General features: G+C 41.4%; 1 protein-coding gene across 3 annotated transcripts; it reads left to right on the top strand.

Moving 5' to 3' along the window:
- Window positions 1-2,915: 2,915 nt before the first annotated feature.
- On the top strand, window positions 2,916-14,657 carry LOC106720883 (alanine aminotransferase 1). Of its 3 annotated transcripts, none has more exons than XM_014515696.2 (10): window positions 2,916-3,066; window positions 4,104-4,371; window positions 8,902-8,991; window positions 9,072-9,166; window positions 9,247-9,437; window positions 10,263-10,465; window positions 10,545-10,883; window positions 10,959-11,102; window positions 13,994-14,108; window positions 14,333-14,657. In XM_014515696.2, exons 2-10 carry the CDS (start codon window positions 4,105-4,107, stop codon window positions 14,479-14,481), a joined length of 1,593 nt encoding a protein of 530 aa, XP_014371182.2. In that variant the 5' UTR covers window positions 2,916-3,066; window position 4,104; the 3' UTR covers window positions 14,482-14,657. The 3 variants fall into 3 exon arrangements, with proteins under 3 accessions (XP_014371182.2, XP_014371189.2, XP_014371174.2); XM_014515703.2 differs by lacking the exon at window positions 2,916-3,066 and adding an exon at window positions 3,594-3,651; XM_014515688.2 differs by lacking the exon at window positions 2,916-3,066 and adding an exon at window positions 3,645-3,723.
- The last annotated feature ends 778 nt before the right edge of the window (window positions 14,658-15,435 follow it).

The raw sequence follows: 15,435 nt of genomic DNA, 5'->3' as shown, positions 1-15,435 counted from the left end.
CATAATTTTATTTTACTTATGTTTAAACATTGTAATTAGCACTCAAGCATCATAATGTTGAAAAATAGTAAAGTCAAGATTTTATTCGTCTTATGGAGGTTTAAGATCAGCAGTGGCTTGCCCTCGCGGTTGTTGGTGTCGAACTGTGAGCTACAGTGTCAGGTGAGGTGATTAGTACAGCTCAAGTATACAAATTATCAGAAGTTAGTGGAGCAAGTGCGCCATGATGATAGAAACCGTGCCTTTGCAGCCGTGAATTTGCTAACTTTACGGACAAATTTGTCGGTTTTCATTATTCGTATAAATAAATACTATATTTACGAGTACACTTGTTAGTTGTACGTACATAAAATTGTATCACAGGTCTGGTGTTCCGTATCTCTGTATCCTTTGAGCTTTTCATTTTTGTTCTCGGCGGGGAGGAGACAATGCTCTCTTGACACGTAGCGATACACTAGCGTACTCACAGTTAGACTTGTATTGTATTGTATGAGATTGTTACAGTAGTTAAATTCAATTATACCTGAAGCCAAAACCCACAGAAGACAACATATAACTGGTAACTTTATTGAGATTGAATTTATCGTTAACAAAGTAACTACCTAACATACCTGACTACATTGTGACAACTTGCCACAGTGTGGGGCTACGTGATTGGGGTATACGTTCGAGACTTGGCGGTGAGTGGTGGCGATGCGGTGCCCGGTGGTCAGTAACACGCGTTCCAACAATATGTGGAAGCGCGGTCCCTACGGAACTCATTTGCCTTTGTAACCTTTAGTTGAAAACAGGGAAACATTTCAAAGGCGCGGTCAGGGTATTCAAATTATATAAAATGGTGTGTGTCTTAGCTTTTATATGCTACAAGGGTGATATACAAAAAAAAACTTGCGCATAATGTCCGTTTATAAAGCAGACATAATACTGAGTGAGTTTAGGTTTCTACATATTTTCGATACTATTATAACTCCGTTTCATAAGACAGACTTCATCTTCAATTTCCCAAAATAAGCATTCAAACATTCTCCTAAAATGTTGTAATGCTCGGTACGCATACAGCAGGCTCACTTACTCGTATATCTACAGTACACGTATTACAGAAGAAAGCACTTTGAAAGATGTTGCGACGAAAATGCACCTCGACTCGACTTGCCAAAAGCAATGCATAATTTATGAGGTTACTCGGGACGAGGAATACTGAATCTTAACAGTCACCAGTTAAAGAGCCATTTTATATGAAGCTTTAAATCTCCAACATCGAGGCACACCTGCCGCACAGTCGCAATCGCAAACGATCGGCGCTCCCAGGTACAGTCGCTTCGCGTCGTACCGCGTCGTGTGGCGGTCGACAGTCCGCACCGCACCGGAGGCTTTAGCGACCTCGGCGGCTTCGCAAATCCCCACAAAGTCCACGAGCGCCATTTGCGGCTGCAATCTGCCAAATTGCAGTCGTAAAACTGAAATTGCAATACGAGTTGCAATCACTGCCAATATGAAAATGTACAATAACGCTAAATTGCTTGCTGGAATGTGTGTTTATGTATTTCATATTAACATACATTCATATTTGTATTATTTTGTATTTGTACTGCGTTATAAATAAGTACCTACTCCCTTTGCAAAAAATTGCCAAAGTAACTACAGACCGGTTTGTTATACCTTGTCTAATGGAAGCCTGGCACGTTAGATTTTGCACTACGTTTTTGACCTTACCTGCATAACCTACAGGCAAACCCAACAGAGTATGTGGGAAAACTGTACTATACAGTTATGTGTAATATAAATCTCGCTTTCTCGTAACTGCCATGCAAAACCTAACGTATGTGGCCTATACAAAACATAGGTATACGTCTTTTAAAATTTCTTGGCGGCACAAGGTCATCCGCGCGCTGCGCATTGCCCTCTCCCCGCATCCCTTTACGTCTCACGTGTTGAAAATTGTGTTCTCCCCCAAAATTGTGTTTTGCGGAGCGACTCGTGTGATTTGTTGTCAGAACCACCAAGATATTAGAAAACCTCTATACCTACAAGGCGAAGCCATATTAAAAATTATATCCTGAATTGTGGCGAAGCGGGGATTTCGTTGCGTTGTTGCAAATTTCCTCCCTTAAGTTTAACTTCCACGCTCAAGTCAATCTCAAAATTCCCGCTTCGTATCATCTGTGCTTCGACGTAAGATACCTGATGTCTACCAGACTCAGACTCAGATGAAGAATTACCAGAGGACGGAGGACAATTTTTTTCTTATTTATAAAAAGGCGACATCTGTTGACGACTTGAAGAATTATAAAATTGAGTGATGATAGTTGTTTACTTTTTACAATTGTCTAATAGATGGCGCTCGTTGAGAGAGGAAGAACCAATCAAAATTAAATAAAAAAGGTTACACCATTAATATAAAATACACGTTGACCTTATAATTTTCCAACTGGTTGATTAATCCAAAACAAGTGAGATTTATAAAACGGATAAAGTATTTTTTTTAAACTGTAGATACTATATATATTTAAATTTAAAACAAGTTAGCATTTAATTGCTCAAACTTTCTGCCATTTCATTATATTAACTTTAAAACGTGTACCGTCGATAAGTGTCTCATGCTTGTATCTTACTAATATTATAAAATGCAAAAGTTTACGGATGCATGGATGTTTGCAAGAAGGTATCTAAAGAGCGGAACAATGAATCTGGATGAATTTGATACCGATTTAGAACACTGTCTGGAAGATCACATAGGACATAAGCTAATTAACATTAAGTTTTTTTAATTCCACGCGGACAGTGTCGCGGGCGACTGCTAGTTATCTAATAAGAGAAACATTGATTACTTTATGTTATCTTGACAAGATAACCGATTAACACAATTTGTTCGTGACTCTTGTATTGTCAATATGTGATGTATTTTCATAATAATATTAATAACTCTATGAAGTGACGCATAAATATTTCATGTAAATTTAATTTTTCCGACACAGTGATTTGTAGTATAATCACAAAGTGTGTGTATGACGGTGGTAGATAAGTTATATAGTTAAGAAGATTATACATGTCATAATAATATTCCAGGTACGCTTTGATGTATATGTTTAGTGGTTCAAGATGCAATTTAACAAATATTTATTTAGAACAAAATAAAACTCGACACGCTTAAGCGCAGAATGTGACTATTATTATTAGCGATAATAATATTATCATTATACTTTGCTGTTTATGGACATGTTATCATATATTATCCACATTAATACCTATTTATTGTCTTAACGTCTACATATTATTTCCCTAAAAATACAGCAGATATCTTTTGCTTCGTCTGGATTCGTTGACAATTGAAATTAACTTATTACATATTCGCGTTGTTGTTATTTAATATAAGGCAGTAGATTGTTATTGGAATTAATATTTCATTAAGAAACATTTTTTGTAACTATCTAAACGCTATTTATTTCCCTTTATAATGTGACGTATAAATTGCATTGTCTGCGTAATATATAAGCTGTGACGATAGTAATGTTGCCACCTAAAAATTTATTAATCTTCATCTGAGCTTTCAACTGTCTTCTGTCTCCTGACTTCTGTCATTGTCACAAAAAGCAAAACATTCAGCAATATGAGACTATGTATATATTATGTATAGTGCAATTTATGTAATAGGTAAAGATAACTGATAACATAACATAGTGAATGGTGTAGTGTAGATTAGGTTTACGTAACAATTGTACATAGGTAATTTACATTACACTTAATTATGTTGATTTATTCATAATTTTATTTATATTTTAAAGTAATTGTTCATAAGATATATATAGTTATATAAGAGGATTACGCTGTTTTAAGCTTAGTTTTTAATAATAAAACTCCAATAAAAGAAAACATCAATTGTTCAACGATAGTGGTATTTATCGATCGGCGGCGATACGAAACTTGCCGAAGACGTCATGGCATCGCCGTCAACTTTATTAAATCTGCCATATACATGCTGTTTATTGGAATTAATACTCCTAAAATTTTCCTTTGATTTTTATCTTAATTTAGCAAACGGCTAATTTTTAAGTGTTCAATTTATAACGACAGTGATGTGTACAGAGTTGTGAAATTGATTGCAGCATGTCATCAATGAGGTGGGTGATAAGTGGCGGTCGCGCAACGGCGGCGGCGGCGGCCGGCCCCAGTCGCTTGTGGTCGGGTGTCGCGAGAAGATTGAGCTCGAGTGATCCGTGTTTGCGATATTATAATAGGCTTTCGAACGTACGCACCATGGCATCTAAAGCAGTTACAATAGAAAATTTAAATCCCAACATCTTGAAGTTGGAATACGCGGTGCGTGGACCTTTGGTTATTCGCGCCGGTGAAATAGAGAAGGAACTCGAAAAGGTAAGAATTACCATATGTTTACTTACATCAAATCTGTGTCAAACTAAAAACTTATATCCATTAACAAAATGTTACTCAATGTGTTTATTCTTTTAATCACTAAAATACCACCAGATCGTTATGCACACTTTAGTCAGTTGTAAGTTGATATTTTTTTAATCCATCTCTTTTATAATAATACATCATGTAAAATAACTCAGATTCACAAAGAATTTAATTGCAAACACAAATGACTTTCCACTAAACAATGCTGATAACATACTTACTATTTTTATTTTGTTATGGATTAAAATAAATTCAACATATAAACATTTTGTTTTTCTGTATGTTAAAATTAACCTTTACATGTAGCAACTTACCCTCCTTTAATTTTATAAAATGTTAACATAATTAACACTAAAGAGAAAACCTTGAAAGACATTAGTGTCTTCCAGCTATGTCACCATTGAGTTTCTTTATTACTGACTCATATAAAATTATGTCAACCATACAGTTATAACTTATGTCTTCTCCAAAGATATGGGAATTTGGTGTATTTAGTACTTAATGTAGTACTACTTACTACCAGAGATAACCTAAATTCAAATAAATAGTACATTGTATGTCTATGTACATTACTAACTGGTATAAATGAAGCTCACCACATGAACTATTTGTAATATTTGCATGAAAATGGAGGTTTTACGGATTACAGACTATTTTATCAAAGTGTTTGAAATATGTTTGAATGATGTATAATTTGTATTGACACATAATGTAGTGTTTGTTGTTGTCAAACATAATGAAGGAGATTCACAGTTCATAATCACCATTAACATCAAAACACAACAAAGTAAAATATAATTTGTAATTGAAGTTGTGACTAAATCTATTACGTAGACAAGTTACTGATGATAATTTATAGCATTTTGCCACATTTTTAATACATATTTTGTATTAAGCAACGGCCTAATGTGACATGCCGATGACCTCATTTGATATACCATGACTGAATTATGAAGTTACATAATAATAGAAAATAAAAACATATAATATTTTAATTAGTTTTTCTGCTTTTAAATATGGATTTTTGAAATAAACTCTGCCCAAGGGATAATTTGAGACATTGGGTATATTTAAAGAGATGTAAAGTGCAGTAGTTTACCTGCATTTTGTTACGACATTGAGTCATTATACGATGTAAAATTCACGCCACAGTTAAACGTAATTATTAGGTTATATAATATTAGAATGGGCATGGGCACAGGCAACAGGCAAAGCGGAGATTTACTTACATTTGGCAATTAACTAAAAGTAGGAAATGTTGTACCCAACTGAGTATTCCCACCACACATAAACTCTCAATACGGAGTCTGCTTTCAGTAGAAATAAATAAATAAAATGATTTGTGAAATTTCTCGAAATTAGGGAATACTTTACGGTTCACAGTGTTTATTACATTCTAAACAAGATTAACAAGATTAATGATGATTTGTGATGTTCGCGTGTGAACACAGATTACAGTATTAGTAAATGGCAAGACAAAGGTTAAAATCAAAAACCTTGTGTCGGCCTGTTGTTGTTTCGGAAAGTACCGCACTCCGCGCACTCCTCCACGCCCCCCGCGTCATTTACATTGCCTCCTGTTTAAAATGATCATTTATTATGTCTAATAATATCGTTTTTAATTGAAGTTCCAAAGTAAATTTACAATTGTTAATATTTTTAACTGTTTAAACTGGTTGCTATTATTTTCAATGATTTATATTATAATGAACTCGGCGAGTATAGGCCAGTTTGTATGTCGCCGGGGGCGCGGGGGGGGAGCTTTATGGCGCGGTGTGCACTGGTCCTTCGAGCCGGCACGGCACTGACTATTTTCGATCAGAATGACCGGCTCTCGTCTTACTTATAAATGAGATATTTGTTGGTCGCAATAGACAGTAATTATTATCTACAATCTACATTTTGTTCTTTGTTCTATTATCACATCTGCATGTAAAAAATATTCCTCTTTTTGTAAGTTACCTTCCAATATATATATATATATATATATATATATATATATATATATATATATATATATATATATATATATATATATATATATTTTTTTTTTTAGTTTATAATCTTTGAACACCATTGATAAGGGTGAAGTATGTGTATTTGGTTTTGACCTATGCCACAGTATTGAGTTGATAGACGCAGTATTGAAAAATGGCTCGCATTTATCTCACGTGTAGCTGTTCACTGGGTGAATGTTATGATTTCATATAAATATAACGTAACGTAAACAAATGCAAAGGTCACAGTATTGAAATAAACAATCCGCAATTGTCACATTTATTTGTTTTCAATTTATTTATTTATATGTCAACTATGGTCATTCATTAAGCATCAGAACTACGTTGATATGTAATTCTTATTGTACAATAACAATGACAATTCTACAATTACTACTACTATCTACTACAAATGACTAACACGTGACAGGATTTTTTACATCTCTAGCTCAAGCCACACGGTAACTAAACCTTCGTAGTTTTTATCTCAATGTCTCGTTGCTTTGTCTCCGGTCGGCCACACCACTTGGACAAAGACAACAGACGTTTGTATTGTGGGTGACATTCGAAGGAAATCACAACAACTTTCTTACTCAAAAATCAGACTTCCTTTTGTTACATTGAATAACTGTTACACGTCCGGAATATGAACCCTGAGTACATTATGTATGTCTGTGGCACCTTACAGCTTTATCCTTTACAAATGTATTAGTTATATAAGTGTCGTCGTTGCGAACATCAGGTAAGTAACCGGCACGTATCGATCAAGGAGCAGACCGCGCCGCGCAGCGCAGCCTGTCCGCGCGACATTGAAACGACCTTCCCGATGTTCATTCATAACTTTTGCCACTATTTTTACATTTAATTCTTACTTACAAATGAGAAATAAAACAAACTTTGTCAGTGTTTTATTTTTAAAAGTTTTAATTAATGACAGTTAAATTGCATTCTCCGTTAAGACATCTTTGTATAGAATATTTCTATTGTAACAAGTCACGTAGTCAGTTTACGGTGAAATTAGTCATACATATATACATGATTGTGTTCTAACATAATACATTTTTAATTATGTTATTATGTGACGTCATTAACATAGTATTATAACGAAGAGTGTAATAATATGCAAAGTAATACTCTGCACGTATACCTAGGTACTAGATATAGTTTTAGGCATATATTTATAATAGCCGCGACGGCTATAGCAACCGCGATATGTTTGCATTATGATATTGGTGTGAACAGCGAAGGTCGCGCTGCGGAATTGTACGGAGTTATAATTAACTGCGGCAATTAGTCTGTGTCGCCGCCGCTTTTAGTACATTTGCGTAAATAGACAACAAGCAAGGCGCGCGAGTCCGCTCCGCCGCAACACACCGCAAATAATTGCACCCGAGATAAATGCCAGGACTAATACCGAATTCCCATACCTTTGTTGGCACGATTACCGGTCCGTCAAAGCCTGGAACTTGTAAAGGATTTTGGGCTATGAACAATACGGCTTTACACTTGGATGAAAAATGCCTGTTTTTTTGATTGACAAACGTGGCCGGTTTTTTTATCTTAATCTCTCCGAAATCCATAAATACAGATACACGAAAATACAATGTACTTTTTATCACACGGTCATAGTAGTTTAACTTTTGTCTCATTTAATTCCTTCACCTGTGTGACAATTCTCCTTTACCATTGTGTGGTATCAGATTGCGTAAAAGTTATTATATCTGCGCACGATATCGCGCCGCTTGTTATCAGCTATCAAGTGCAGATTAGCGTCACGTCCAGCAATCTCGCTTTGCGCTGACGTTGTCGTCACGCTCGCCGCCGCAGCACGCAGCACGCAGCACGCAGCACGCACTTACACTGTTTATCGCTTGCTTCACTACCATGTTCCTTTAGCATGAATACTGACTGCTACTTACACTCGCACCTAAACTAGGCTTCTAAAATAAAAGATAAAGTATGTATTGTATGAAAAGTCCAATGTATAAAGTTAAAAAAAATACCTAGTAAATTGAACAATTGCATTAGAAATGCATTTATTATATGAAAATTATTTTATTAAAATCAAGTTGGTGCTATAATTTTTGTACAAATGTTCAGTTGTGTGGAGCAATACTGAGGATTGATTTGCCGGTTAGTTTAGGTTGTGTCGGTGTTCGTGTCGTGTTGTGACCATTAGCAATACATTAGTGCTGTTGAATTTATGCGCTAAATGCAATGTAAAACCGAGCCCACGTAAAATTCGAATCATGAAGTACTTTCTGGTATGAAGGACATTAAATGTGGCTTGTAGTGACTTTACATTTAATGTAATACGTAAACGTAAATGATCGTAAAACTATTCGACCTCGATGTCTCGAGCACGAGCACGAGCACGAGCACGAGCACGAGTACCCTAATGGAAATAATGCAGATCAAAATATATCATTGATCGTATGTTACACTCATTTTTGTTTATGTTAATGTGCCACATTTTACATTTTCGCAGGGCGCTAAGAAGCCATTTAAGACGGTGATCAAAGCCAACATCGGCGATGCGCACGCCATGGGCCAGGCGCCCATCACCTTCATCAGACAGGTACACTGGCACACTGTGACGTCACTGTCACACCAACAGTGACACATTGCAGCGGGCTACATGACAATGTCACGTTGCAGGTGCTGGCGTGTGTCGCCTACCCCGACTTCATAAAGAACAGCGACTTTCCCGCGGACGTGAAGCAGCGCGCACAGGATATACTGAAGGGTTGCGGGTACGTGAACTTCGACGTTGATGCGACTCTGTGCGACCGCTTACCTATGTTGTATGTGTGGTGTGTGTGTGTGGCTGCAGGGGCGGGTCGGTGGGCGCGTACTCGACGTCGCAGGGCATCGAGCTGGTGCGCCGGCACGTGGCGGAGTACATAGAGAAGCGCGACGGTCACCCGGCGCGCTGGCAGGACATCTGTCTCTCCACGGGCGCCTCCACAGCCATCAAGAACGTGCTCCAGATGCTCTGCAACAAGATCGACGGCAAGCCCTCAGGTGACGTCACACGCCCACATACACACGTATCATATGCAAATTACACAGTATTTTGCAGAACAATCGTATAAAATATTTTAATTTTTTATGACATGTATGTAGGTACAAATGTTGACACATGTAGCATTGGTAGTTTATCGCAGAAAGAGATCAGTGGCCACTGATATCTAATTGAAAGATTGTCCATTATGTCGGGCAGGATCTTCATATCACTATGCTTTCGGAATTACTTTTGTGTATCACTTCTACGGTACATAAAATATTATTCATACAATACGTCACAATACAATCTATTAGTTATTGCTTAAATTTTATCTATAAATAACATCATAGTGTCTGAATTAAGTCGAACATTTCTACAAGACAAAGAATTGAAACTATGACAAATGTGTCGCAGTGTCATTTATCATTAACATCGCAGAAGACAAACAGATAACGTTAAAATGTAAAAGTTTTAATGCAATATTTGTAAATGTTTTGTCTAGACTTTATTTGTCACGTTAACGTTTGCCGCGACCCAGTTCCGTGTGAGACACTTGTGCAACACTCGTACACATTTACTAGGTCTTTGTCAAACATGAAATAATATTTCTTTGCCTTTTATTTGTCAAGATTTGGGAATTACATTTATTTGCTACAGAAACCTAAATTATAAGTATAAATATAACGACACTTGCTAACATGGCTGACAGAAATTAAGTGTATTGTAGTGAATTAGGTACTGCAGGCTTGTCATAGTGCCGGTAGAACATTTTACCGTATATATTTGGCGAGAGTGAAAGCCGAGGCGAGTAGTAACATTAGTTGTGGGTGTGTGCGAGACAGGCGTGATGATCCCGATCCCGCAGTACCCGCTGTACTCCGCCTCGCTGGCCGAGTACGGGCTGGAGCAGGTGCGGTACTACCTGGACGAGGAGCGCGGCTGGGGCCTGGACGTGGCCGAGCTGACGCGCGCGCTGCAGCAGGGCAGCAACACGTGCAAGGTGCGCGCGCTCGTCGTCATCAACCCCGGCAACCCCACCGGACAGGTGCGTCGATATGTCGGGAGAGCGAGATGTACTCGACATAAATGTAACGTTGTTCTTATTGTTCCGACTCATGTTCCAGGTGCTGACGCGCGCCAACATCGAGGCGATAGTGAAGTTCGCGCACGAGCACGGGCTGCTGGTGCTGGCCGACGAGGTGTACCAGAAGAACGTGTACGCGCCCGGCAGCGAGTTCTTCTCCTTCAAGAAGGTGGTGCGGGAGATGGGCGAGCCGTACAGCTCGGAGCTGGAGGTGGCGTCCTTCATGTCCGTGAGCAAGGGCTACGTGGGCGAGTGCGGGCTGCGCGGCGGCTGGATGGAGCTGCTCAACCTGCAGCCCGAGGTGCAGGCGCAGCTGTACAAGTGCATCTCCGCCATGCTGTGCCCCACCACGCTCGGACAGACCGCCGTCGACTGCGTGGTGAGTGTCGTCCGCCGCTCCTCTCCTGCTCTCTCCTCTCTCCTCTAGCCTCACTGTGACACCGGTGTGTTGCAGGCGAAGGAGCCGGTGCAGGGAGATCCCTCGTACGAGCTGTGGTCGCGGGAGAAGGCGGGCGTGCTGACCTCGCTGGCCGAGCGCGCCAACATGATCGCTGAGACCTTCAACTCCATGCAGGGCTTCAAGTGCAACATCGTGCAGGTGAACCTGACTTTTTCTTATATTATCTGCAGCGAGCGACTGCGAAACTAGTGTAACAGAGTCGCGAGTGACGAGGTTTTGTAACGATGCTGAGTGAGATGTGTGTGGTGACGTTGCTGAGTGTCGAGAGTGAGATGTGTGAGGTGACGTTGCTGAGTGTCGAGAGTGAGATGTGTGAGGTGACGTTGCTGAGTGTCGAGAGTGAGATGTGTGAGGTGACGTTGCTGAGTGTCGAGAGTGAGATGTGTGCGGTGACGTTGCTGAGTGTCGAGAGTGAGATGTGTGCGGTGACGTTGCTGAGTGTCGAGAGTGAGATGTGTGAGGTGACGTTGCTGAGTGTCGAGAGTGAGATGTGTGAGGTGACGTTGCTGAGTGTCGAGAGTGAGATGTGTGAGGTGACGTTGCTGAGTGTCGAGAGTGAGATGTGTGCGGTGACGTTGCTGAGTGTCGAGAGTGAGATGTGTGCGGTGACGTTGCTGAGTGTCGAGAGTGAGATGTGTGAGGTGACGTTGCTGAGTGTCGAGAGTGAGATGTGTGCGGTGACGTTGCTGAGTGTCGAGAGTGAGATGTGTGCGGTGACGTTGCTGAGTGTCGAGAGTGAGATGTGTGCGGTGACGTTGCTGAGTGTCGAGAGTGAGATGTGTGAGGTGACGTTGCTGAGTGTCGAGAGTGAGATGTGTGAGGTGACGTTGCTGAGTGTCGAGAGTGAGATGTGTGAGGTGACGTTGCTGAGTGTCGAGAGTGAGATGTGTGCGGTGACGTTGCTGAGTGTCGAGAGTGAGATGTGTGCGGTGACGTTGCTGAGTGTCGAGAGTGAGATGTGTGAGGTGACGTTGCTGAGTGTCGAGAGTGAGATGTGTGCGGTGACGTTGCTGAGTGTCGAGAGTGAGATGTGTGAGGTGACGTTGCTGAGTGTCGAGAGTGAGATGTGTGAGGTGACGTTGCTGAGTGTCGAGAGTGAGATGTGTGAGGTGACGTTGCTGAGTGTCGAGAGTGAGATGTGTGCGGTGACGTTGCTGAGTGTCGAGAGTGAGATGTGTGAGGTGACGTTGCTGAGTGTCGAGAGTGAGATGTGTGAGGTGACGTTGCTGAGTGTCGAGAGTGAGATGGGTGAGGTGACGTTGCTGAGTGTCGAGAGTGAGATGTGTGAGGTGACGTTGCTGAGTGTCGAGAGTGAGATGTGTGAGGTGACGTTGCTGAGTGTCGAGAGTGAGATGTGTGAGGTGACGTTGCTGAGTGTCGAGAGTGAGATGTGTGAGGTGACGTTGCTGAGTGTCGAGAGTGAGATGTGTGAGGTGACGTTGCTGAGTGTCGAGAGTGAGATGTGTGAGGTGACGTTGCTGAGTGTCGAGAGTGAGATGTGTGCGGTGACGTTGCTGAGTGTCGAGAGTGAGATGTGTGAGGTGACGTTGCTGAGTGTCGAGAGTGAGATGTGTGAGGTGACGTTGCTGAGTGTCGAGAGTGAGATGTGTGAGGTGACGTTGCTGAGTGTCGAGAGTGAGATGTGTGCGGTGACGTTGCTGAGTGTCGAGAGTGAGATGTGTGCGGTGACGTTGCTGAGTGTCGAGAGTGAGATGTGTGAGGTGACGTTGCTGAGTGTCGAGAGTGAGATGTGTGCGGTGACGTTGCTGAGTGTCGAGAGTGAGATGTGTGCGGTGACGTTGCTGAGTGTCGAGAGTGAGATGTGTGCGGTGACGTTGCTGAGTGTCGAGAGTGAGATGTGTGAGGTGACGTTGCTGAGTGTCGAGAGTGAGATGTGTGAGGTGACGTTGCTGAGTGTCGAGAGTGAGATGTGTGAGGTGACGTTGCTGAGTGTCGAGAGTGAGATGTGTGCGGTGACGTTGCTGAGTGTCGAGAGTGAGATGTGTGCGGTGACGTTGCTGAGTGTCGAGAGTGAGATGTGTGAGGTGACGTTGCTGAGTGTCGAGAGTGAGATGTGTGCGGTGACGTTGCTGAGTGTCGAGAGTGAGATGTGTGAGGTGACGTTGCTGAGTGTCGAGAGTGAGATGTGTGAGGTGACGTTGCTGAGTGTCGAGAGTGAGATGTGTGAGGTGACGTTGCTGAGTGTCGAGAGTGAGATGTGTGCGGTGACGTTGCTGAGTGTCGAGAGTGAGATGTGTGAGGTGACGTTGCTGAGTGTCGAGAGTGAGATGTGTGAGGTGACGTTGCTGAGTGTCGAGAGTGAGATGGGTGAGGTGACGTTGCTGAGTGTCGAGAGTGAGATGTGTGAGGTGACGTTGCTGAGTGTCGAGAGTGAGATGGGTGCGGTGACGTTGCTGAGTGTCGAGAGTGAGATGTGTGAGGTGACGTTGCTGAGTGTCGAGAGTGAGATGTGTGAGGTGACGTTGCTGAGTGTCGAGAGTGAGATGTGTGAGGTGACGTTGCTGAGTGTCGAGAGTGAGATGTGTGAGGTGACGTTGCTGAGTGTCGAGAGTGAGATGTGTGAGGTGACGTTGCTGAGTGTCGAGAGTGAGATGTGTGAGGTGACGTTGCTGAGTGTCGAGAGTGAGATGTGTGAGGTGACGTTGCTGAGTGTCGAGAGTGAGATGTGTGCGGTGACGTTGCTGAGTGTCGAGAGTGAGATGTGTGCGGTGACGTTGCTGAGTGTCGAGAGTGAGATGTGTGAGGTGACGTTGCTGAGTGTCGAGAGTTAGATGTGTGCGGTGACGTTGCTGAGTGTCGAGAGTGAGATGTGTGAGGTGACGTTGCTGAGTGTCGAGAGTTAGATGTGTGCGGTGACGTTGCTGAGTGTCGAGAGTGAGATGTGTGCGGTGACGTTGCTGAGTGTCGAGAGTGAGATGTGTGCGGTGACGTTGCTGAGTGTCGAGAGTGAGATGTGTGCGGTGACGTTGCTGAGTGTCGAGAGTGAGATGTGTGCGGTGACGTTGCAGGGCGCCATGTACGCATTCCCGCGCATCGACCTGCCGGAGAAGGCCATCGCGGCCGCCAAGGCTGAGGGCAAGGCGCCCGACGTCTTCTACGCCTTCCGTCTGCTCGAGGAGACAGGTCAGTCATACACACACACACACACACACACACACACACACACACATCTCATCAACATGGGCAGTCTTTTATTAAAACTTGTAAGAGGGACAAATGTTCGAGACTCCCATAAGTTTGTATCTTGTTATACTGACTCACACTAACAAGATTTTTTGTTGTTAAGAATGAGATAAATAAAATGAATACATATATGTTGTATGTTGTATGTTGTGTGCGCGATGCAGGTATCTGCATAGTGCCGGGGTCCGGGTTCGGTCAGAGGCCGGGAACTTACCACTTCCGCACAACAATACTGCCGCAGCCCGCGCTGCTCAGACACATGCTCCACAGCTTCAAGACCTTCCACGAGAAGTTCACTCAGCAGTACTCATAGACATAACTGCTACATACAGACACATGTCAAATTATGCTTTTGTTGCCTTCATCAGTGAAATGGAAATAGAATGTAATTAATGTAAAACGACTTTGTTTTTTATATATATTGTGTCTAATTTTTTCATAAAATGTATACATCAGGGCACTTGAACTTTACCATCACGACATCATTTGGTAGTTATTATTTTGGTAGTATATTTAATGTTGGATTAATAAATTATAATTATTCGACTAAAACCAGTTGTATACAGTAAGGGTCTCTACTCTCTACACACGGAGCGGGCGGAGCGCGGAGTAGATTTCATTTTAATTTTCTCCTCTTTTTAGGATCACATTTGATAGGAAAAGATGTGCAAAATGAAAATAAACCTTGTTTCAATCGTATAAAGTTTAAATTGCGATAAAAATGTACTCCACTCTCCGCCCAGCTCCAGTCAGCGGCCGCGTACTTGTAACACATCTCTTGTAACACATCTCTTGTAACATGTCTAACTCTGATGTCATCTGAATGTTACATCAAATATATGTACGTTGTAATGTAGGCACTTGTATGAAATTATACTCAAAAATAATAATTCTCACATATGTCTTATGTAATGTAATGTAATGTAGGCCACAAACCGGACAAAACTTCAACAATTAGCACATTTGTAAATAAAATAAAAGTTAGACAATGCAACTAACATGTAATTGCAGATGTCTATGGTCAGCGGTCGCTTCGCTATTTCGACGACTTAAAATGGCCACTTGCTCGTTTGCCATCTTATGGTATAAAAAAAAACAATCTCATACTTTGAAATATGTATATCATGTAATTATTTGAGTTTGCATTTATATATGTCACAGCGCTAACTATCATTGTGTCTGTCTGTCTAGTCTAAGTTGTGCCATTTTTGGTATTTCGCTACAAAAATAAAAATGTGTTTTTTTTATATTGTTCTCATAATTTGTT

The sequence above is a fragment of the Papilio machaon genome, chromosome 12, assembly GCF_912999745.1.
Source record: "Papilio machaon chromosome 12, ilPapMach1.1, whole genome shotgun sequence".
Lineage (NCBI taxonomy): Eukaryota > Metazoa > Arthropoda > Insecta > Lepidoptera > Papilionidae > Papilio > Papilio machaon.
This window is presented reverse-complemented; position numbering and strand designations above follow the sequence as displayed.